Source organism: Anser anser (assembly GCF_964211835.1).
Source record: "Anser anser genome assembly, chromosome: 1".
Lineage (NCBI taxonomy): Eukaryota > Metazoa > Chordata > Aves > Anseriformes > Anatidae > Anser > Anser anser.
In genome coordinates, this window is record NC_139720.1 from 52,135,729 (window position 1) to 52,161,254 (window position 25,526).

Here is a 25,526-nt window from a genome sequence, read left to right on the forward strand (position 1 = left end):
ATATATGAAATTAAACAACAGCAAACACTAAATTTTACTGCTTCATGTTCCTTTTAATATGACAAAATATATTGCTATGTCTAAATTGATAGCAAACACCTTTTCTAACTCTGTATTCCTCCCTGTTTTAAAAGTTATTAAAGTATTTTCAAAAAGCAGTAATTTATGGAAAAAAAAAGCCTTCATGAAAATAAACAGTAAAATTACTACACAAAATTACCCTATTTTTATTAGGGCCACTATGTGTGTATTTTGAGTATATTTTACACAGATAAATTAGCATCCTCCAAACTGACGTAGGTCTAGTTCAGAAGATATATCAATTTAACAAGTTATTGTTTTTAGACCAAATGAAAGTATTTCTTCTTTCAAAGCCCACGAATACTTGGACTTTGAGATAGCTAAATGATGCCAAAGCAAGTTTAAGCACACACAGAAATGTACTAAATAAAAATAATTGTCATATATATAGACAATTGAATAATTTAGCCAGTATATACTGGCTATATATTGGCTATATACTAATTTAATAAACTGAACAACTATTAGAGTTGATTCAAATTATTATATTTACTTTATAGAAAACATTTTACAGATGGAAATGTCTTTCTTAGACACCTATTAGCATGCTAAGTGTCCGAGGAAAACAAATTAAACTTGCCAAGAGGATGATATGATGTTCACAGTATAGCAGTTATATATATATATAATTACTGTGATGGATTATCAAATACAAAATTTACAAACATCTTTTTGCCACCTATCAAAGGAAAAGATTACCGATTATATATCTTTAGTAAACATCTTTGATATTTCAACTTCTTGTTACTTTGAAACAGCAAAACTAAATTTCTCATAATAAATAGCCACCCCCAAAAAATAGTAATAAAAAAAATGCTTAAATTATATAATTGAACATGTTTATTTAGAAATATAGGCAACAATAGTGATACATTTTCAAACAGAACTTTTTTGTTTTCTTGCGGATACTTTTCTATAGTCAGCTAGATCTAAATGTCAGGAGCTTTTACCAGCTTAGTGTTCCCTTTTTATGAACTTTTTAATTATTGCAAATGCATCTTATAAATAGTTCTCTCTTTTTCTTGTCAAGAGTTTTCTAGTAGCTTTAATGTGATACCTGTCTGTTTACTTATGGCTCTATGGATGTAGTCAATTGATTTTTTTTTTATTTTTATTTTTTTGAGACATATAATTTACTCTAGGTCTACTTGATAAAGGTCTAAAATGCTACTGTCTTGCCTTTACAGGATCCCCAGTTTTTAGATCCTTTTATCTGACACCTCAAATGGTAGAAGATATCTAGTACAGAAAGGTTTTTGTTAAAGAGCAAAGAATAAAGTTATTTAACTAAGCAGTAAACATTCTATTAATTCTTTTGACTGGGAACTATAATATATTCATTGAAAGCTGAGACCTTCAAATTAGTTAATTGATTAAAGAAACTTGAAAATAAATCTAATATGGTGATAATATTAAAAAAAGAAATTGTGTCCCTTCATTAAAGATTTTTTTTTTCTGAATTTGGAAATGTTAAACCATAAAAGGATTTAATACTGTGGAATATGACATCTGTTTAAAAAAAAAAAAAAAAAAAGGAAAGGAAAGAAAGAAAGAAAGAAAAAAGAAGTATCTATTACATGTTTAGACTGGAAAAATATTTTGGGCTAGTGTATGCTTGAGACTGACTCTTTAATACATTCATCTTCAAGATTATATCAATGATAAAGGTATATTAGAGATAGCAGTTATTTCTGTATTTTGATGAAAGAAATATTTGAATTACCTTTTGAATTATTATTGAATTATTTTGAAAAAAGACAAATGTCAGAACAAAACCAACAATAATAAATTTGAAAATTAGTTTAAAAGTGACAGAGCCCAATGAAAACAGAAAAAAGAAAGTCAAACACATCCTAATTGCCTAACCTGGATTATTCCTGGACTAACAACCACACTTGTTTATGAACTTATCTGTACTGATAAATATTATTTTCATGATGGATTTCAGAAATCTATAAATATAGTTTTCTGGCTTTCCCCTTAAAACTATACGCAATTCATTGCAAGGGATATATTGTCCTTCCATTGCTATGAAAGGTATATTATACCATAATAAAATCCCTGAAGACTTGCTGTAATTTGCTATAAGATACTTGTGAGAAGTCTTTACGAATTAGTAATACACCATTTTATTTTGGCAGAATGATGGCAGTATCTGTCATAGCATGAATTGTACTTGTCTAAACTTCACGGTCAATAGTTCACGTATTTATTTTTTATTTTTAATTTTAACCGATTTATACATTGCTTAGAGGGTAGCATAGTCAAATATTTTGTAAGTAAAACGTAACAATTTATTAATTTTGAGTGTATATAATCTGTCTGACAAAAGAACCTTCTATGTGAGAATCATAGCTCAGAATTTCTAGACCCTGTGGTCTCAGTAGCAGGGCAGGACAATTTCCGCAGCCTGAAGGTATTTTTGCAAAATTCCAGATAATCACTGCTCCCTTGAATCTGGGTTTAACAAATCAGAGGATAGCCCAAAGTCTGGTGGTCACGGCACTCTTTTTCTCTATGCAGCCTATAGTGTTGGTTAGACTTTCTACTGTCTGCTTTAAGCTTTACCTACAGTATTGATCTAGAGAAAGTTAATCAAAGCATAGGCTACTCTATATCCTTCCTTCCCATCATTCATAGAATTCTTAGCATTTTCAGAGGAATAAAATGAAATCATTGCAGGGAATGAACAACAAATTTAGAATGAAAATATCATCAAGTTAGGCTTGTGAAGTGTGCACACTGCAAAGTATAGAATCATTTAGGTTGGAAAAGACCTTCAAGTCCAACCATTCACCTAACACTACAAGTACACCACTAAACCATGTCCCTAAGTGACACATCCACACATCTCTTAAATACCTCCAGGGGTGGTAATTCCCTGGGCAGCTTGTCTAACCACCCTTCCCATGAAGAAATGCTTCCTGATATCAAGTCTAAACATCACCTGGCGCAACTTGAGGCCATTGCCTTGAGTCCTACACTGAGAAGATTGACACCTTCCTCATTACAAGCTCCTTTCAGGTAGTTAAAGAGAACGGTGAGATTTCCCCTCAGCCTCCTTTGCTCCAGACTAAACAATTCCAGTTCCTTCAGCTGCTCACTCCCTTTGTATGTCCCACCTTCATGTCTTTGAAGTGGATATAAACATGCTTGCTCTTTTGAGAATGTACTTCTGATATCAACTCAATTGAACTGAGAGATGGGTATTATTATCAGCATTGCTAATCTAGTTATTGGTCTAACTGGAGTGATGAAAAGCTTCCACTGAGACAAAACAGCCTATTCCCTTCAGAAGAATTCTCAAATAGTTATGTGCCAGACTGGCATAGAAGCATAATGAGGTTTGCTTACTCCTATTCATGTTATACCTAATTCTCAGACATTATATTTACAGAACTACTAGTTGCTTAAATGTTAATTATCACTGAGTGTTGTAAGGCAAAGAAACAGCTCATTTATGATGAAGGCGTAAGTCAAATATAAGACATCTTTTTATTGCATCTTTCTCCTAGAGCTTAATGGAATAACCAGAAAGGAAAATGAAAATATACAAATGGAATGCATTGCAAATATAGGACTTAACTGATTTATCATACACATGCCATTAAATTTCTATGCTTATTTTTAAGTCATATTCTTTATTTTAAGAAAAGGTGAGAAAATAATAAAAAGTGGGGAAAATACTTGGTTCAATGAACAGAAGAATAAAACAAGAGTTCACTAAAAACAATGATGGCTTGCAAATACAAACATTTTGCATGTTCTACCATAAGTATCTAAAATGCTGCAAGGTCAGATATTCATGAATTATTAAAATGTTTAAAAACTGTGAGATACTTTACATGTTCTTCAGAGTGTAGTTAATTTGGAAGTCTTACTTTACAATCCTTTATTTTTTATTTTTTATTTTATTTTTTTTAGAGATCCTTATAGTTCTCTGTTACAGCATTAGTAATAGTAATATAGATAAATGGCTTTCACAGGAAGCTTAGATTTGCAATACCTTATTTCTTCCCTAAATTACAATGTGTGTCTTGCAAATGAGTGTTTTGGGTATAAGTATATATGAACAAATAAAATTAATATTATCAGAACTTGATTGGAAAAATAAAACGTGAAATTTAGTCTTAGTTTGTTATAAAGAAATCTATAAGGCATATCTTTCATTTAGTAAGCATACATACATATACAGGTATGCACATGTATATTTGTGATTTATGAATAGCTGTAAGTATGCACATAATATATATATATTTTTTAATGTTATATTCCATAAATGTAATGGGACTAAGCAAAAGACAATAACAAAAAGATTCATACTTTTTCAAGCCCATATGTAAGTATCTTTTCTAAATAGAAATTAGAAGTAATACATTGTTTTTATTCTATAATGTACTGATAATTTTGCAACCGTAACAATAAATAATAATAACAACAGTAACAACAACAACATTTTTACCATTTATGGGTACTAGAATGAACTAGAACATGGTATTAAGTATAATTTAACATGATATATAGTTATTCTAATACCCCCTCATATGGGAACAAATTGGTAGCCAAGAAAAACAATTGAATTTCTCCTATCTTCCAAAGGTTTCAGGTTGTAATAGTAATTTGCTGTACTTTCATTTAATTGTAACTTTTGACTATATGAAGCTCGAGTATATTCTGAAATATATTCAGGTGTCTGTATATGTCAAATATATATCTGTACATATCAAATACAAAGACTACGTGCTGAAAGCTTGTCTTGGGTTTGGTTAACAAGCTTCTATTTCTAAGCAGTTACTTCTCTGTTGTTTAATCTGTTTTCTGCTACTGATTTGTTCTGGTCTTTTTTGGTTAAAGCCTGGGTCTTTTAACAAATGTCAAGGTTTACATATCCTCTGTTTTGATAAGTAATGCAATATGTAAAATGCTTTGAATAAAATTCTTGGTGTCCAAGAAAAAAAGCTTGGTTAAACAGGTTATGATAAAAATTTTATGATGCATAGTAGACGTCATAGGGCATTTATCGATCCACCTAACATTGTGTGTCTGGAGAGAGAATTTATTTCAAAGTCTTTACCATATTGTATTACTTAAGAGCAAATACAGCATAAGAAGGCATGGGAAAAAAAAATCAACATTTTAATGAAAGTGACCAGAACGAATCCTTAGCAGCAAAGCGTTTACATCAATTTAAGCTCTGGAAAGAAGCTAGGTTCAGCAGGTCTATGAAAAGGTGAATGCGACAGTCTCAGAAGAGTTACTTTTTAATATTGTTATTTATGGTATTTATGGCTATACTGAAGTCAGATCACAAATTTTGTTCTTTTTTTTTTTTTGAGTTGCATTGCTTACATTAAAACAAACAAACAAAATATTGTATTTTAAATTTACATTATGTTTCTATATTTAACACGCATATTTGAATAGTATTGAGAAGCCTCAGGAGCATCTTATATGTAAAGATAGATCTCCTTTCCCTATAGAGATCTGAAACTAAAACATTATTTTTGGGGGATGGGGGGGAGGGGGTAAGCAAACGATTAATTTTGTTTGTAAATCTCCCTGTCTTCAAGTTTGTAGGACTAGAGACTAATCTTAATATTTTATAGAAACAATGAATTTAAATTGTTTATCAAACACTGATGCTATTCTAACCAGATCATACCAGCAATTACATATTTGATTAATCTCAGCTCTTCAACTCTTAACATGAAACTCAGACACATAAAGGAATTCATACAGATAAACATTTACAAGAATAATGACATAAATTATAAACATTTATTAATCACCTTTCTACACATAGAGATAAAATAACATAAAAAACATAATGCTCCAAAGATGTTCCTGTAAAATAGAACATTTTCCTAACTATAAACAGGACTTCAGCACCACTGGTTATTAAAGACCAATATTTCCTTTGTATTCCAGCTTCTTATCTATTTCCCAAATTTTGTCCATTTAGGATGAAATTTTACAGGCTGACTTATTGGCTTTGGCTGAAGTTTTCAGAAGTCTGTCTGTTCTAAGAAAAAAATTCATGAGATATTTATGTTGCCCATTGCAGAAATGACTTTAAATTTGCCAAGCGACAGAGCTTTGTTTTTTGGATCTGTCCAAATTTGATCAAGTATATACAAATTGTTTCTACATGATTAGAGGTGATTTTGGTTATGTTCCTTAAAACATCAGGCAACATGGAAACATGCTTTATCATGATGTTACAGGGAGCATGTCTATTCCTAAAAACAATGTTGAAAGTCATGCTAGGTCAGGGAACTTAAGCGCCTGCTTGCTCTAGAGACAGAGTCTAGCTACAGGAGCAGTAAAGAAGAGAAAAAGCAGGAAGGAAAGTGAGAGAAAGGCAGAGGGTTATTAAGTTATGACGATGGCATACTGCAAGAACAGGGAAACACTTGGATGTTTTTTCTGTGGATAGAGGAAATGCAGGAAAAAATGAAGTTTTTTTTTTTTTTTTTCCTTGGTGTATTAGATACATGTATCATAGTGAAATCTGGTTTACTAGTCTGGCTTACTGGGTTTGATTAAGACAGGACTTCACCTTAGAAATTCATTTTACCTTCATGGTCATAGACTTCATGATCATTCTGTCCATTTTTGAGAGAAGCCTTCTTCTCAAACAGATAATAATAAATAGCTCTCTGAAAATGAATGGTGACACTTATGCTGATTCACTTTACTTGCACATTCAGGACTTAAATCTATACTGGAAAGAAATTTATGGCACATGTCTTTTTATTGGTTTCGTTTGTTTCTTTATTTTCCTGGTTTTATCATTGTAAACTGCTTGTTCTATTTTTAATAACTTTTCTAGAAGGAGTACTGCACTTCTGTATTACTTAATCAAACATCTTCCCAGTTAGGAAAAAAAATCAGTAACTGAATTTAAGAAACTCTCAAAGAATGATAGTTAGACATACACTGTCACTAATTAACTTTCTTTTGTGAATCAATCAATTCCTCATTTGACACATCCCTTGATTTAATCAGTCTATTTTAACTAATGTGTGGTTTGCATGGTTGTACCTGTGTATAGACATCTGTAACATTACTCCTTTGTTGACATAGCAGCTTCCAAATAGTCTACACAGTTCACAAATGAGGAGGAGTCCCTTTGCCTTTCCTAACAGTTAAATATAATGATCCTTTCAACAGTGGGTATATAAACTTTACAGTATAGTACATATCTCAGTTGTCATTTCAGCAGCTAAAAGAACTGATCTATGGAAAGTCAAAATGACATTCCTAATATCAACTAACAGGCTGCTTACAGAACCAGGAAAAAAAAAATCCAAGCCAAAATTCTTGAATCTGCTGTTAAATATTTACTCTCATGTGGATAAATATACACTATCAGGACCATTCACTTACTGTACCCACAAAAAAGTATTTTTTTTATATCTGTCTATGCATGAACAAGTTCCCTTGTGCTGTGTACTTTTGCATATAGGACATCAAGTAAAGTTCAGTATACTAAAAGGTGCTTAAAATATAATGAAGAATATTGTATGGATTTATTCTTTTTTTTTTTTTAATTCACTTCCTTTTCACAGCTTCTTGCCTAAGCGCCATTCTACCCTAATGTGGCTAAGAGTTTCCAGACTGAGGTTATTTTGCATTTTTTTCAGCATACAACATAGGCTTAATCCATTTCTAACTGTTTTCCTCTGACCATATAAATATATGTTATGCAAAAAAGTGAGGTGGAATATCAGCTCTTTTCTGAGGCATATTTTGTATTCTGGTGAGATGTACAGAGGAATCTCAGTGGAAAAAATATTATGTTGAAATGATGTTCACAGCAATAATCACAATTCTCTAGTAGGTTTCAAAACCTGGTAAATTTTAACTACTTCAGAACTGTGGAACCCTTTTTCATCCATTCTATATATTCATTTCCTGAGAACAAAAATATTCATAGTATGGAATTATCCCATAATCTTTTACTGGACAAAATGCATGTCTTAACATTCATGTGGTCATACTACCAGATGTGGCTTACAGAAGAGATAGCTTTATTCCTAATATAGTGATAGCAGTTGTGATTTTTTCAAGTAAATTGGGTTCATCATTTTACTAAGGACAAGTAATCAGTACTGTAAATATCCCTTATACACTTACAGCATGTCTAAATGTTTCTAAGGAGAAAGCATAAATTTTACTGTTATCTTCTAGAAATTCTACTAAGCAGGTAACCAGCAAGAAACTGAAAGGACTACTAAATAAGTACTTCCATATTTGATCATATGTTTCTAAAATTTTTCTTACTCAGTTTCTGTAACATGGCAAACTTCTAATGGAGAATGTATGAGAAAAAAGAAAGAAAAGAGGGAAAGGAAGGAAGGAAGGAAGGGAGGGAGGGAGGGAGGGAGGAGGGAAGGAGGGAGGGAGGAAGGAGGGAAGGAGGGAGGGAGGGAGGGAGGAAGGAAGGAAGGAAAAATACCAGCTGAAGTTTCTCAGTAAAACATAAATGAGAGTAAAGCATGAAGAGAGATCTTAAAAATGAAATGTTTACTGCACACACAGAGTTTACAAATCCTAAATGAAAGACAGCGGTTATGGAACTGGAATATATAGACAATTATAATGGTAAGGGGAAAGGAGCAGGAAAGCAGGAATTTTTTAAGAAGTAAAGATGTATCACGCTCCTTAAAACAAAGCTGAAAATTTTCTTAGGGATTCAGATTTATCGAAAGAAAGGGAGGCAATAAAAAAAAAAAAGGTGGGATTCTGTCAAGAAGAAGAATAAGAATTGAAAGGTGTAATAAAGAAAGTGAAAAAAGTGAACAAAGTTAAGGGAGGTTTTTATGTGTTGTTTTTTTTTTGGGGGGGGGGGGGTTGGTTGGTTGATTGTTTTTTCCTACTGAGTTGGAAGTCTTTCCACTGTAAGAACAGCTTTATTAAACTTCATTAATTTAATTTCACAGAGTATGAGAATGGCAGAGTTGGAATTTATCTGAGAAATGAAACCGATACATGTCTCGCAGTGGAGATAGCAATTAAAGGTCATGTTTAGAACTAGGGGTGATTAAGGAATTACAAGGTTGAGCTCCAAGCTTTTTTGTTTGTTTGGTTCGTTTTTTAATTTTGTTTCCCAAAAAAAAAATATTTTACAGAAATCAGAGACTCTCTGAAAGACTAAGATTCAGGGAAGAAACGAATTAAGAATAACAGGTAGCATTTTAAGTAACAGTGAGAGGTCCAGCTCCCGTTACATTCTGCTTTCAAATTCTGGTGCTTCTGGGAAGTCCTGTCAAAAGATTGCAGGTCACATAACAAGAAAGTAAATGAAAATAAAATTTAAGATTTGTAGAGTATAGAAAAACACAAAATGCTGATGATAGGTAGACAATGTAGTTTTACATCTCATCTCAATGTACAACATTGATTGTATGTAATCAGTCTGGGATGATAGAATGGAGTTTATGATTGTCATAACCTACTCACAAACTCTGGATTAGTATAAAAAAATACCATCTAGCTTGTTATCAAAAAATAATTACTCAATTTCTAATTCTTGCAAAAAAATTCAATGTCCACCTTGTACCTTAGTGTTAACTACACTATTAGTGTTCAGGAAAGTATTCATTAACAAATTTTATAACCAGTAATTCACACCAGTATTCACAGAGTTAATAAAAATGTTAATAAAACTCTGTAAGGCACTAACCACATCACAGACCAGGGGTATGTGTTACAGAGAAGGTACACATCAGGGAAAAATATCTTTCTTCTCTGCCCTTTTTTACAAAAGCAAGGTGAGTTAACGTAAAAAAATTAAAGGCAGAAAATACAATCAGCAAAAGGTCTTTTAAACATGCTTCCTTTTGCAACTCATTGGCACGAAGTATCAGAAAGATCAAGACCTTAGCAGTTTGACAAGAATGGACAAAAAATGAAAAAATAAAAATAAAAGCCCCCAAAAATCAAGAAATAGAAAAAAAATAACCAGAGAGCAGAAAGAAATAACTATGATTTTTGGAAGGAATATAAGGTGGTATGTTTGAGACATAATGTACTGGCCGTCAGTCCAGGCAAGGTCCTAAATTGGACTGATAGCTAGTCTGACCGAGCACTTTTTATTCTTTCTTGAGGTTATATCTTTTACTTACATTTTGATTATTGTTTTTTTTTTTTTGTTATTATAATTTAAACCATATCAGTCAATTTTCCCTTTGAATATATAACACAGAAGCACATCAAATATCCTAAGTGCTATACAGAAATGTTTTCCTTTACCTGAGATGTACTAGGTCCACAGCATTTCCTTTATTATTAAATTCATTTTTGTGTCAAGGAACAGAATTAAGTTAGTTTGGGATTAATTCATTCCATCCATTTTTTTCAGAAACACCTAGTAATTTCTGGTGATAACAATCTTTAAATTCTTTAGCCTTAACTTCAGAAATGCTAAGAACCTATCCTCGGCAAATAAGGCCTACAAAAAGTACATTGAAAATTGGCAGTTCCCCAAAATACTTCTGAAAATGTTGACTTAGCCTTTCTAAAAACCCCTCTGAATTAAAGCACTGAAGCATTACATGTTTTGTCTTTACAAAAACATGATCATTCATCTACAGTCATGACCCAGAAATATATGAAATGCATTTTTTTCAGTATCACGCATATTTGATTTTTTTTTTCAGTAAATGTACCTAAAATAATTTATTCAGTATTTTTAGACCTGCTTTTTCAATCTGGAGGATCTCAATGATTTACTGATGCAATTACTGAATTACAAATTATATGTAAGAAACATATATGATACCCCTAACATCTCTTATATTTAGTAACATCTCTCAGCTGTACAGCACAGTTTGCTGAAGACTTCCTACCAATAATTAGGATGTAAAGTGGTAGTGTAGCTATGTTTTGTTGATTAAATCTTGTCAGATCATTGAGGTCAAATTCTCCTGAAAAAATGGTATAAGGACTTGATTTAATAATTAGTTAAAATGGAAACACCTCCAAGGTCACAGTCCCTTTTCTAATCTCTTCAGTAATACCAATTCATTGTTAATTCAAAATGAATACACCTACTGAATCACTAAAACACTTTCCAGGCTTCTTCATTAAATATTTCAGAATGCAAAACCAAGAGGGAATACAGCAGGAAAGTATTATATAATGAATACATTTTTCATATAAAAAAAGAGGCAAACATTTAATGTTTTCAGATTAAGGTCCCCATTGAGCTAATAATTTATTGCAAATTATTGAAGAGCAACAATCTTCGGCAAACTGAACTAATATAATGTGTTTATTTACTTCATATAAATTGTAGAAAGATAACAGTAATGTCTGGTTTTATAAGTAATATGCATTTCAGTTTAATGTATCATCACTGTTTAGCCTTCTCAGATCTACAATGAAAAAAATTATATAGACAAATAATAATACATACATACATAGAAAAACATAAATCCTGCGCCCTTTTTTCCTTAGTTCCTCAACTACAGAAAGGAGAATGAACATGCAATTGTGCTTATATAGGTAAGTCTTTTGTGAAAATACATATATTACCGGACACGGTAGACTGTCTGTCTCTCACACTTATGACTCTGACAGTTGGATTGTTCTTCCCTGCTTCTTTCCTAGTCTCTTCTTTTTGAAGGCATAATACAATGGCACTTTTTTGTTTACTGTACTAAAGCTCCTAAGGCAAGTTCTGCATAACAGTTCTCTCTTCAGAGAAAGAGCTGATTCTTATTTATTTTTCTGGATGGCAGGATAGTGTAGGTTACAATCTAGACAGCAGTTATACATTAATATGAAAGTGGTGTATACTACTTAACTCAATTATTCCAGATATGCATACATTCTATTCTGAACATATGAATAGAATGATAATTTTGCCATTGACATTTGCAGCTCAGCTACTAAATTCAGGATCTTAGTAGTCGGCAATCTCATCTAATTCAAATGGTGGGGCTTCATTAGTAGCCAATGGAGAGAAACTGGAAAATTCAGTATGCAATTCAAGTTTTTCTAAGATGGCAGGCAGACAAAGAATTTTATTCTTTCTTGATGGCTTCACTTAACTGAGACTAGGATGCTAAATTTTATCTAATATAATTTTAGGAATGTAAATCTAGTGCATAAGCATGGACAAATTGTACTCACTGTTATTTTTGTCTGTGGTAGACTAATAGAATGTAAATAAATTTTTAATTCAAAGCCTTAAAAAATACATCATAAAACAAGAGATCACAAATATTTTGTTTTCCTTGAATTTTAATTTAATTTTCCTTGAAAGTGAAAAGTTAACATTTATAAAAAGAGAATTAAAAAAAAAATCAGCAATTACATATAATTTATGAAATAGCCTGATTTCTACTTTGACACAAAACATTTCAAGAAACTGCATTGCTTAAATGGTTTTATGAATTCTAATAATTTTCCCAAAGTTATTTGATACTGCTTATATTTTCTATAATGAAAATTTGGGGCCTTTGAATTTCATTTATTTGGATAAGTCACTTTGTACACAAATGACAAAATATAGTACATTGTATTAGAAATATGCTAACGTTTTCTTCAGCTACATTATGCAAAATAAAACATGAATCTGAAAATGGTATCATTTTATGACTTTCAAGCATTATTCTATTTTTTCATATACATGTTCTTCTTTTAATTTGTATGATATTAAAGAATGATAAAAATATAGGGATCCTCTGCCACTGAGCTACAGTAAGTTCTGTAGGATGCATATACTACAGCATTATTGGTAACTAACGTGACAGAAATCTATGGCTTGATTAAGATATGTGTTATGGTAGTTAACAGAAGTTGTATTTTCCAAACCTATTTTGGGAAAAAAATGAAGGAGAACATAAAACAATAATATTTTTAGCATAAAATATTCTGTTTTGTAATATAAAGAAAAAACATTTTATGAACTTGGGCATCAGAAGACCTAGTATATGTCACACTGCCTGTGGGTTAAAATTGCAAGAGGAAAGTCCATTGATATTAATGATGCATTTTTCAAACAGAACCGTAGAAAACATGAAAAGGTTTCAGGTAAGAAACAGAAGAATAATTAGCATGTGTTATTAGGGATTCCAAGCATGCTTAGTTCCACCAAAGTATTTTAAAGTGACCTTTAAAACTGTTATTGAAAAAGCCCATAACTTACTTGAAGATCTTGCTGAGTGTCTGTGTGGCTGCTTATTTTTTTCTCTGCTCTTAGTCAAAGCACTTCCACTGGCCATGGAAACAAGATCTAAATCCGTGTCTTCTCTGCTTACAGGGCTTGCCTGGAAGCAGTGGGAGAGAATGTACACAATCATGAAACAAAATGTAACATTTTCTGAATGCAGCTCACATTACCCCAAATAAACAAACAGGGCCTGTCAAACAACCTTCTTCAAAATGATACCACAATCCTTTATTGTTGCCTAGGCTGAACAAATGCACTATGTCAAAGCATTTTTGTAAATAGGAGCCGATCTTAAAATTGTGGTTTGTGATCTGAGTCAGTGCAGCAACAAAAGAAAACATTTTAGTACAGTAATTTTGAAGAAAATCAATCTTGCAGATGGCTGATGAAACCTTAAACAGCTTAAGATCATTTACTGACCAGTCTATAATTTAAGTTATAGCTGAATGTCAGAGATGTCATATTGGATTATTTTCTGCAATATTTATGTTTTATCCAGGACATGTATCACTTCAATCAATCAAAGACCCAGTAGGTAATTTAATCTTTTAGTTTTTTGCTACTTAACCATATCCATCAGTTAGCATTTAAATTATACTTTAGGTAAGAGTATTTTATTAATTATGAACTTCTACATTTTGGCATGAGGCATGTTACCTGCACCTCAATATGGCAAAATAGAAATGAAAATCATCTTTTAGCTTAGCCAGAGGTCCTTGTTTTGGCACCATGTAGGGTAACGGTTAAAAATATTGACCTGGAAGATATCACACACTGTAAATTGTCGAGCGTCACTTTTTTTTTTTCTAGCAATTACTACATATTTACACAACAAGAACTCTCTTTCCTTGAAATTAAAAGCTATTCAATGTCTAAAGCAGTCATCCAACAATACTATTGATTAGATATTGAGGACCAGCAATGACTGGGAAAAATCAGACACTGGAGAAGAGCGATCTACAAAATCCCCAGTGTAGACCTAGTCAGCTGAAGTACTGACTATAGGGATACACTTAAGTTTTCTATTCTCTGGCGCTCCAAAAGTGGAGTCCAGAATGCAGATTAAGACCTTCCTCCATCTGGGCTGAAAAGCCACAAATCCTGTAAGAACCTAGGTGTCTGAGTAGAGTCCACTTTTTCAACTTAAACAAAAAACCAAACAAAACCAGACAGAAAGAAAAAGAAAATGCTGGTGGCAATGCAACAAAACTTTTACACAATATACTAGTAGCTAAACTGCTTCATCAGGCTTTGGAAGACTGGATCTCAATTCCTTCCTCAAGCAGCTGAGGCCTGCAGCTCCCTTTTTCTCAGGAAAATGCCATGACTGTAAAGTTGTAGGCTATTCTGGAGGAGACAATCTCCAGACTTCCTGTTCAAACCAGCTCACTGTACCAAGAGAAGCATTGCTCCAATGTAGACAAGCTTTGTAGTCCAGTCTAACAGAGTACTCAAATGAAATGGAGACCTGTTTCATTTCTTTGTCTTTATCCAGGCACTGTTTAATGTAAAATTCATTAAAAACTTCATGCCACTTTCAAACCAACAACTCCAAAGATACAGAGATTTTATGCTCTTCCTTAGTGACCGTGTAACCCTTGTGTCAGCACAGAAAGTTTATTCCTTGCTTCCTGATGTCTGTCTTTTGTATATTTAATGACCATTATTTTAAAGTTTCACTTTGCACAGGTAGTGGGATGCATTATTGTTGTTAACATCAATTTTATTTGCTCTTCCATAGCAATATTAATAAACTTTCAAGGGAATAATAGTTTTACCCTGACAATTCTCCATATTTTTGGTCTTACTTTTATACAATCCTCTTAGGCTTGCGAGCTTTGCACGTTTAAAATTTTTAAATTTAAACTTTTAGTTTCTCTTTAATTGAAATAATGCAATCAATGTGATGCTCAGAGAGATTCAAAACAATGGAATTGATCATTCTTATTTCCATCTAAAGTGTTTCAATGCATAGCAGAAGTTATGTCACAGTTTGCAAAGACCCACAAGGCCACAGCATTTTAAGCAACTTACTTTTACATGGAATTATTATCTACCTACCTACTCTACCATCATAGAAGCTGAGGTTTCATCACCTTATAGACTACATTATTCAGGGTCATATGCTAGATTTTAATTCGGCTGTCTGGCTCTCTCATATAAAATATTTGTTATATTCTTTCAAATAAAGACAAGTGTTTTCAGCCAATTACAATCAAAGTAAATTTTAAAGCTGTATTAATCTCTGGAGCAAACTTAATTAATTAAGGTTTGTAAAGAACCTGATTAAATGTCCTCTGAAACTAATTAAAACCTTCCCTTTTATTTCTATAGCTTAGAGCCAAAATTTAGAAGAAATTTAAGATACTGGTACACTTTTTCAGAGTACAGTATTGGACTTCAGTCTGTAGTGCTCATCACATTTAAATTTTTGGATATTTTGCCCTTAGATGTATTATTACATTTTTTTTTCCCGTTAGTTGGAAATTAATTTTATCAGGAGGAATATTTGTCCTGAATACAGTTCTGCATACAAATATTCACCTATTCCTACATTAAATTATCAAGGTATTCTGTAATCTTCTGAGGTAAAAAAAAAATGCTGCTAATTTCAAGTTATATAAATGATTTTGAGATGCTGATCAGTTAACTATGTAGGTAACTTCAAGTAAATATGCAACAAAGATGAAGAGGAAAGTCTATCCTACTTGCAATTCAGGAAAATCATATTTAATTTAAAGTGCCCAGCTTAAATTGTAAGTCAGCATGCCTTCCACTACCACTTATGTCGTAGTAGTAAGCAAAATTATCAAGATTAATAAAACAAGATCTTAAATTTACTGCAGGCTACTAAATAGGGTTCATTCTCCAATGAAAAGGACTAAGACTACTATGACTTTATTGTTAATATGCAAACACAGAAATACTATTTTGTGTGAGCTAAAAACAAAGTCTTAAATTCTTGGAATGCATACAGATATCAGTTAGAAAACTACATTAATCTAGTATGTTCAGAATCCAGGCTTATGTAACACATACAAGTTAGGGATGCTATTACACACCAGGAAACTCCATAAACGAGCATATGACATACGAATAAATGACTGGAAATGACCAGGAATGTTTTCCTGTTCTAATTCTCTCTCTGCCTCTCCCTCCCTCTCCTTCCCTCCCTCTCTCCCTCCCTCTCTCTCTCTCTCTCTCTCTCTCTCTCTCTCTCTCTCTGTGTTTGATTTGGTGAATGTATATTTTCATCTTTCTTTCAAATTACCAGCACTTTTCCTACTTTTTGGTAATGATTACTGCTGAATGTTAACTTAATTATTGCCATGATTTTGTAGCTTTTAACTGAGTTACTTTGCAAAAGCATTAGGATTATGTTCAGATTTCACATTTCAAACTTCAAAAGCTAACAAAATATATATAAATTTTTAAAATATAATTCTCCATCCATGTGTATAAACAACATTATTATTTCATTGCCTATGTAAAGCTGCTTTCTACATTAGAGATACATTTTATTCCCTTATTTCTATTTTTTGACCTATTGCATTTTTCACAGTATTTCATTTATGTGTAACAGCTGTGTAACATGGCACAGGCTGCAACAATCCCATAACATTACTTGTTATGCGGGTACACCACATAATACTGTTGTGGGATTGCTGTAGAATTTTGTGGACAGAACTGCTTACTGTAAACAGGATACAATCTACCTATGTGCATATATGCTTGTTGATAATTATATAATGTGTAATTTAGATAACATTACTAGATTACGATTTGTTCAAATCACAGAAATTACTTTTTTAGACTTTATCTAATAAATAACTATTAGTTCTGCTGCATCTAAACCCCATCATAAGTCACCCAGTTCATGATTTCAGCCACTAAACATTCAAAAAAAAAACTCTAAGAATTGCGCAGACATCATACCAAAGAAAAATCTTAGACAAAACCTGACTCAAAGAAAATAGCAATAGTAATGTCTAACTCTTAAGAGCATTTATTCAATCATGAATTTTAGAAGAGTTTATAGAAGCATTTCCAAAACACACATATTGCATAGTTGGTGAAACCAAGGAATATAGGTGCTGGAGAAGGCCAAGATTGCTCCAAGTACAGAATGAGGTACGTAATCTTAGAGGCACATGTCACATCATGGAACTATGGAAATTTGTTATATATATATATATATATATAATATTTATATATATTATATTTTGTTTGTGAATAGAAGACACAGACCTTGTCAGTTCCTGATGTGAATTAATTTGGAAGTAGCTCAATGCAGTTCAATATGAGCATCAGCTCAATACCAGCAGTATAAACAAACACACCAACAAAGCATGTTGTCATACTTTATAAATAGACATAAAATAAATACACAAGACTTGTGTTCTCATACTTGGTACAAACTGAAATCAATAGATGAAAATACTGTATTTATATAAATACAATAAAATTCAGTTTTTCATTGTTCCTCAGATACAGATGGACACAAGGAATGTGTAAATAAATAGATACTTGCAACCAACACATTAGAATCAAGTACAGCTCTATCATAATTAAAATTACAATTAATATTCCATATAAAGCTAAATTCTGTATTGTTTTTAAGTTTGTTTTTTTTTTTTTTTTTCACCCCCACATATTTATGTGAACGAGAATATTGCTAACTTGGCAATAAGATGGGACATATATACATATATGGAATACACTATAAATTGGTGTCATACCACTGCTCACTACCAAAGGAGCTTTTGGATATTTCTGACACTAAGTCTTTTCAACTAATAAATCTTCAGATTGTTAAATCATTTGTATTCCCCCTCCCGCCAGCCAACAGAATTACCCACTTCAGAAAATACTTTTTTTTTTCTTTTAATGCTGCAAAGAATGAATCACAAGACTAGAGGCCATTTTATGAAAAAAAAATAGTAAAGAAATTGTAGAAATAAATATGACTTTACACTATTTTTAACAATGTTACTATATTAATATAGAAATCTAACTTCCTTTTAGTAGATGACGCTGTGGGCATATTAGAATGATTTAGGTGTGTGACAGAGAATTTAACAACATTTAAACTTGTCTGATTGACAAAAATACATTTTCAGTCAATAACGTAATTGGTGCTGAACCATATTTATTGCTTTAAAACATTTTTAAAGGTTGATTTAGAAGCTTTAAAAAACACAGTTATATTTGATATCTTAAAAACAAAAACAGTATCAAATTATGAAACCAGAACCCTATGTACACATATGGGTTCTTGTGCCTGAACCTTTTCCTCTGATCTCCATCAATGGTTGACTTGATTGCCAAATAGAGACAACATTAAAGAATTATACTCAATCAAAAAAAGCTCCTGGTTGTTTTTATACCAAATATGCATTTGAAAACACTATCAAGGCTTAGCTGAATTCTGCAAAATTCCACATGGAAACAAGTTCTTACCACAAGTTGTACTTGTCCACTGTTGTGGGCCACAGGATCCAACTCAGGAAAAAAAGAACAGCTGGGAAAAATGTAAAATGCAAGTTTCAATAAATATCACTGTATTGGGTTCATTAAAATACCTGTGAGGATCTCATCCTGGAAACATTCCTGCTCAGATGTAGCTAAGCAGCAATGACACCATTTAAAATGATTCCATAGTTAAAACATATGTTAAAGTATCAGAGTAACTAATATTACAATTGATAGTACATAATATTAAAATTAAGAAATTATTAACAACTACTATTGTTTATTCCAATCATAAAACACTAATTTCAAAACATAGATATCAATAAATAAAATACATGACTGTTTGCATGTACCGACATAAATTATGACTAAAGCAGTTGTCACACTATATAGTCTATTTTCAGTTGCATAAATGTATCAGCTGTTCTAAATAGTCTACCAATGATGTTCCAGTGTAGGTCAGTGGGAATTTTGCCACATGCATAAATAGTATCATAATCCTAAAAATGCCAGTACAAATATTAGTGCATAGCACACACCCACAGAGGTAACAAAATAATATTTGAATAACATTTTAAAAAAAATGCCTTTACAAATTTCTGTGTCTTCTTACTTTCAAACATCATTAAATGTTCTGCTCCAGTGTTTTCATTCAAATTAAAAGTCATGACAGATATCTTAAACAAGTTCTTGGAGTGTTTCACTATTATGGAACATGACTGACGTATTTTCTGAAGAATATTTGCTGCACAGACTTCCTTCAGTCATCGATATAGTTTAGAAATGTGGAATATTTTCCCATGTAAAACGTGAGAATATGTAGTCCATTTCATTATGAATTAAATACATTTTTAATGAAAGTCAAGTTAAAATGCTTATAGCAAATCCATTGCTTGCTTATTGGCCCCTTGTTTAGTCCTATCAGATATGCCTGTGTCTATTCTGCCCATTAATGGTTTCACTAAGGTATCAATAGCTTATATTGACAAGCTTATATTGACAAATATATGAGAAGCATATACTCACTCTTTTAACATTCATTTAGGGAATAAAATTACCTTTTTCTTTAACTGTATTGATATTTTACCTGTTTAATAACCGAAATAAAATAGAGAGCATATTTACTATATTTTACTGAAGTATATATACCATGACGATGTAAAAGAAGGTTTTGAAGACAAAATATTAATACATAGCATATAGTTAAAAAGTGGGTGTTTTACTTCCTTAATTGAATCAAACAATATAGGTAATGTTACAGTTGATGTAATTACATAAAACTGTAATACATACCAATAAAGTTACAAGATATATAAAGAACAAGCACTTTTTCTTATACTATTTACAACAAAAAAACCTTGCTTGTGTAAACCTATGTTTATACTTTATCATAAAGTTCTGCACTGTCTATCATACCATTATCACTGTGGAAGAAGTGTCTATTCAATGACTAAGACAATTCTAAAAGGTACCGTGTTTGGGACCCAGAAATATGGTGTACTGTATGCTAGCTACAAAGTCATGTTTGTTTTAGAACTATTAACCTAGGTTTCACTTTACAAGATAAATTTACAGTAAAAAAAAAAAATCTAATTTAAAGGCAATGACCTCACCTCTTAGTATTTTTTGAACTGGCTGTTTCATAATCTGAAAGCTGTGTATGAAGCCATTGGTATGTAAAGTCTTTTCTCCTTTGTAATTTCTCATCTAAAGTAGTATCCAGCTGCGAAAATTCTTCTTTTTCACCTAGGGAGGAAAAAAGATACTCTTGTGTTTTGCTATTATTTTAAAATATCAGACTGTAAATGATTCCCCAGAAAAACCCGAAGCATACTGCCTTTTACAAAAGAAAAGCCACAATTACTTCATTTTATTGCAGAGTCCAACTGACTCCAGAATATTATACTCTTCAGATATATTTAAGAAATATTTTAAAATTAATTTTGCATTATATGGTTTATTTTCTCTTCTAGGATTGAACAGAGGCCTTCTGAATAAATTTATTTTTACTGGGAAATAAAATTCTTCTTAATGAAATGTATATAGAAAAATTTTGATAAATGGCTTAAAACTTCTATGAATGCTGCTCATTGTACCATCTCTATGGTTAAAAATACACATTAATTTACAATTACAATTCTATTTACCAATACATAAGATAAAAACTTGCCATTGTATGTAAAAGTGGACCCATGGCAATCCTATTCCTCTGATCTTTTAGTGATACTTTAATGACAGTTTCCAATATTGGATTTCAAAGCAATTGCACACCTTATTATTACATATATTTTGGCACATGAAAGAGACTCCAAGAGAATAAAACATCAACATTACAACAAAAAGCTGCACAACTCTGGAGGTTCTTCAGTCTTTGGGAACATTCTGGTGGATACCTGACATGTTTTGAAGCATAAGGAAGAGGATGCCAGAATTGGAAGAACCTGCAGAGGAAGCATCATTGCTGCATGTGGACATTCATGAACAACTTTTTATTTTCTGCCCTTATACATTAACTTTATAGGCTATGTCTTTTTTGGTACCTTTGACTCAAGAGACATCATTTATGAGACATCAGAACACTTTTTTTTTCTTTTTTAATTTTTTTATTTAACATTTGGTTTTGCCTTTTTTCCCTCTATAATCTCACCTCAGAAGACATTACCTTACTGCTTTCTGCTGATTATTGCTTTTTTCCCTTTCAAAGATTTTCCTTACTCTCCCTGACAAGTGAATTTAGCAGCGACTGGAAGTTATTTAGTAAACTGTAGGGGTGGACCTCTTGCACTTGAACCAGCAAAGTATGTAAGTCACTCCACTTTGTATAAAGCCCATTTACTCACTACGAATGATTTAACTATCAGTAACTATAATGGCATAGAGTATCACAACTGAGGTGAATGGTTTCGTTATACTCTTTATTTTAAGCCTTTATTGCCATTCATGTTTTGACAATATGAACTGCAGATACAGGCTATTCACAAACTTTGTCAGAAGGTTGCTATATTATCTGTAATATTTTTATTCCTTTCTTCCATAAAAATTATAATTTCATTTGCATGAGCTGCAAACTGTTGTTTCTCAGTTCCCTTTTACCTGGCTCTGCGGTATGCTCTCTGCTTTCATCTTTTAGCTTTAAAGGTATTGTTAAAGTATCCTAGCTGCTTATAGAAGCTTGAAATAAAAATGTCTTTTGGTTGTGCTCTTCATTTATCTCAGTATAGGGAATGTCTACTTGAATGAAATCCATTCCTTGGGTTGAACCTGTTCAATTGTCATAGATGTCTTGGTAGTTAGACAGTCTAGAAGTTAGGTGGAAGAATATATTCTCTTCTGTTGTAAAGGACTCTCATGTACCTCCTTGCTATTGTATATACTATCAGGATGACAGAAAATGAACAGCTTAGATGGAGCGCCACTGAATTATCCAAATAAGGTTGTGAGGTCTGCCTAAAAAAGATCAGGCAGTGAACTGCTGGATCACTGTCAAATATTAAAATAGAGAGTCATAATAACAGAGTTCATCACTTTCCTTGAATACAGCAAGAGCCACTTTCCTAAGTTTATGATATTCTTTTCCTGTGTTCCTAGTTCAGCAGTACAGCTTTCTGACCTTTAAATTTTGAACATTTGTAGTGAAAATTTGTTCTCTAGTGAGAAATAATTCCCCAAGACATTAGCTTTACATTCCTTCTTATTTATATTTACAGAAAAGTTTGGTTCAGTAATATCCATATTTCTCAGGAGAATTATTTCTTGCTAGCAAAATGATCAGTATTAACTAAGCATTCGCTAAAACATAGCCCTTTTCCTCTATTACAAGGCAAGTCTATGTAGGGATTTAAAACCAATATTAGAATCATAGAATCTCCCAATAGAATATTGGGATATTACATATAATCTATACATAATATACAATATTATATATATAATATACACATATATATAATATATATATATATATATATAAAATGTATAATATATAATATATATATGATAGAATATATCCCAATAGAATATTGGAAGGGTCCCACAAGGATCATCAAGTCCAACTCTTGGCCCGCCAGCTGCCTTGCACGGGAGCTCTGCAGGCAGCCCTGGCCTCCCGGGGCCAGAGACAATGGTTTATTTCCAGCAAAGATTTTTAATATTACAAGTTCATGTCTAAGTCTGTGTATCAATGACAGTCAAATAGAATGTACATAAAATAAGCTACAATAAAACTTACTAAAATATATTTTTAACTTGGCAAGTTATTTTTCCAAAATGATTGCTTATAACTCACCTTTGTTGCAGTTTGAATTTCTGGTGGAATTCTGTTTGAAACAGTTTTGTTTATTAAAATTTTATTACATATATTCATACTAGAATTTTAAAAATTATTGAAATGAGAAAGTGATCAAGAGAAAAGTGCACCAAAAATGCAGAAAACAGTATTCTATTTTCTTATTTGGAACATATCCATAGTCTTATATTTTAATAACAACATAAATCTTATGAAAAAATACTGTTACGAATTAAAACACAGCATTACCACTTTCCTGTTCCACTTATGAACATCATGTGTTGGAGGATCTTGGGTATCAGTATCATTAACAGGCATTTGCTTGATAGCTTTCTTAAATTAGGGCTCTGTTTTTTTTAAAACCTGGACATGATTTTGTGGAAGTACTAACACTCACAAATTCCACAGAAGTTCATAAGAGCTGTAAGCATTCTGCAACTTTGAAATGGATCAGACCTATAATCTTTAATTGTTAAACCCAGACAACTCTTAGACTATCAAAGAAAAAAGGAATACATCAAAGAAGGAAGAACCCCATAAAGAAAAAAAAAAATTATCTCAGAGTTATTTAAATTAGTGTACACACATTAGATTATCATTTCTAAGCCTTCAAACTTTTTTTTTTTTTTAACAACACAAGTTAATAATTTACAATTGGAATAGTCTTACATTTGGCATTTGTGCAATAATGTATAAGTAAGTGTTACCAATTAATCCACACACATGCTGTGTACTTAGGTCAGACTCCACCAGTTTTCAGGGGAACCTACTGCCATTTTCTTGCAGAATTTGAGTACCTAAGTAGAGAGAACCTATCCAGAAGAACCTGGGCATCTGAAATGTCATTGAAACTAAATATTACAGGAAAATAACAAATTATTTCCTAGGTCTCCAAATCCACATGCAAACCCATAATCACCTGAACTTTTGGATCCAGAAAAAATGTCAACCTCAGTCTGTCAAATTCTGTTTGCTTGGCATGCTCTGAGACAGAGCGTCTCATGTTCAGTTTAAAATATAGATGCTATTTACTTATATTACGGTAGACTATCTCTGGATAATCTATTAAGTTAGTTACAGAGGGCTAAGAATCTGTGAACTACTGCTGGTGAAGTGCCCTAAGTTCTAGATAGAGTCAGGCTTTTTTCTCCCAGGATTTTCTTCAAGTTTGATGTATCTTGTGCCCTCAGCTGTGGCAGTCATCTTTAAAAAGGGGGTTGAAACATCCCCAAAGAGAATAGCTTGGGATGCAAAAGCTGGAGATTCAAATCTCATAAGGCTAAGGAGTACCCCAAACCCATGTTTCCCACTGCCTAAGAAGTCCCTCATACTCACATTCCCCACAGCAAGGCTATGTGCCATTAACAGCAAGACAGTATACCAAAGAAGATAGTGACACAATGTGTACATTCAGAGAAATCTTTCAGATTCTGCATTTTCAGATTCTATTTCTAGAAAACACTGATCCTGACTGTTCTCAATCCAAAACTCTTTGTCATTTTTATGCAAAGGGGTGCTGAGGCATCCAATTCAGCACTGACTTTTGTTCAAATCTATTTGTTGATGATGGGAAGATAAATATTCTACTTTTAATATGACATACGTTTCTTGAAACAGAGAAGTATGTGAAGTCTGCACTGTACCTAACCATCCGCAGTCAAATTTTGAGTTTAGAGTGTTATTTAATTCACTTCAAAATTTGCTTCATACAGAGTACAATACATATAAAGTTAGAGACTATGAAAACTAAGACCCGTAATGTGAAAAGAAGGGCTTGGAATTTCTTCAGTATTCTAAGTTTTCCTCCCTTAATATAAAAAATCTGTGACCAGAGTTAATTTTCTCAATATGTATTCTGGAAATGGTGCTCTTAATATGGGAATTAAGTAGCTGAGTTGGATATAAAATTCATGTCAATGCTATTAATACATTGATTTTTTTCTTATCTGCCAGTATTCTGGTATAGATTAGCAGCAGTGAGCAATATAAATTCTGAGAATGCATGCATGTGAGCCTATATGCAAGTGTACTAACTATAAATACATTATTCTGAATAAAAATTAAAATGATGCATATCCACTGAGGATTTTTATTATTTCTCATATCTTCTATAATGTTTTAATAAATAATAATAAAAAATTTCAAATTCCTAAACCTAAAATCCATCTTTTAATCTCATCCTCTCCATACTTTAAATTAAAAAAAAAAAAAAAAGGCATTATTTCATTATTTCTGTCACAATCTGTATAATACATACAGAACAGAAAGCTAGAACAACACAAGCAATAACTCTGATACTAAGGCAAGAAACTGAAGAATTTGGAAACAGACCAGAAAATACTTAAAACAAAAACAAACAAACAACAAAACAAATAACCAAACATAAACACACATAAATTTATACTGAAACATAAGAAAAATGTGAGGAATTTCTTCACCCACACAAAACACATTCCTCAGAAGTTTACTTTGTCAGAAGTTACTACATTCACTTATGTATTACATAGC

The 25,526-nt window shown here is 32.0% G+C and overlaps 1 protein-coding gene across 11 annotated transcripts in view; it reads right to left on the reverse strand.

Annotated features, from left to right (window-relative positions):
* Positions 1 to 25,526, reverse strand: part of LRRIQ1 (leucine rich repeats and IQ motif containing 1) — a 112,453-nt gene that overhangs the window by 2,051 nt on the left and 84,876 nt on the right. For 8 of the 11 annotated variants that reach the window (XM_083843652.1, XM_083843656.1, XM_083843655.1 and 5 more), the window contains 3 exons: positions 20,350 to 20,482; positions 18,725 to 18,785; positions 13,241 to 13,361 (listed from right to left, as the gene is read on the reverse strand). In XM_083843652.1, the coding sequence (XP_083699778.1) occupies positions 13,241 to 13,361; positions 18,725 to 18,785; positions 20,350 to 20,482 (315 nt within the window). Of the gene's footprint in view, positions 1 to 15; positions 6,104 to 8,488; positions 9,350 to 13,240; positions 13,362 to 18,724; positions 18,786 to 20,349; positions 20,483 to 25,526 lie in introns of those variants that run through there. The other 3 variants (XM_083843660.1, XM_083843659.1, XM_083843650.1) reach the window with 3 other exon arrangements.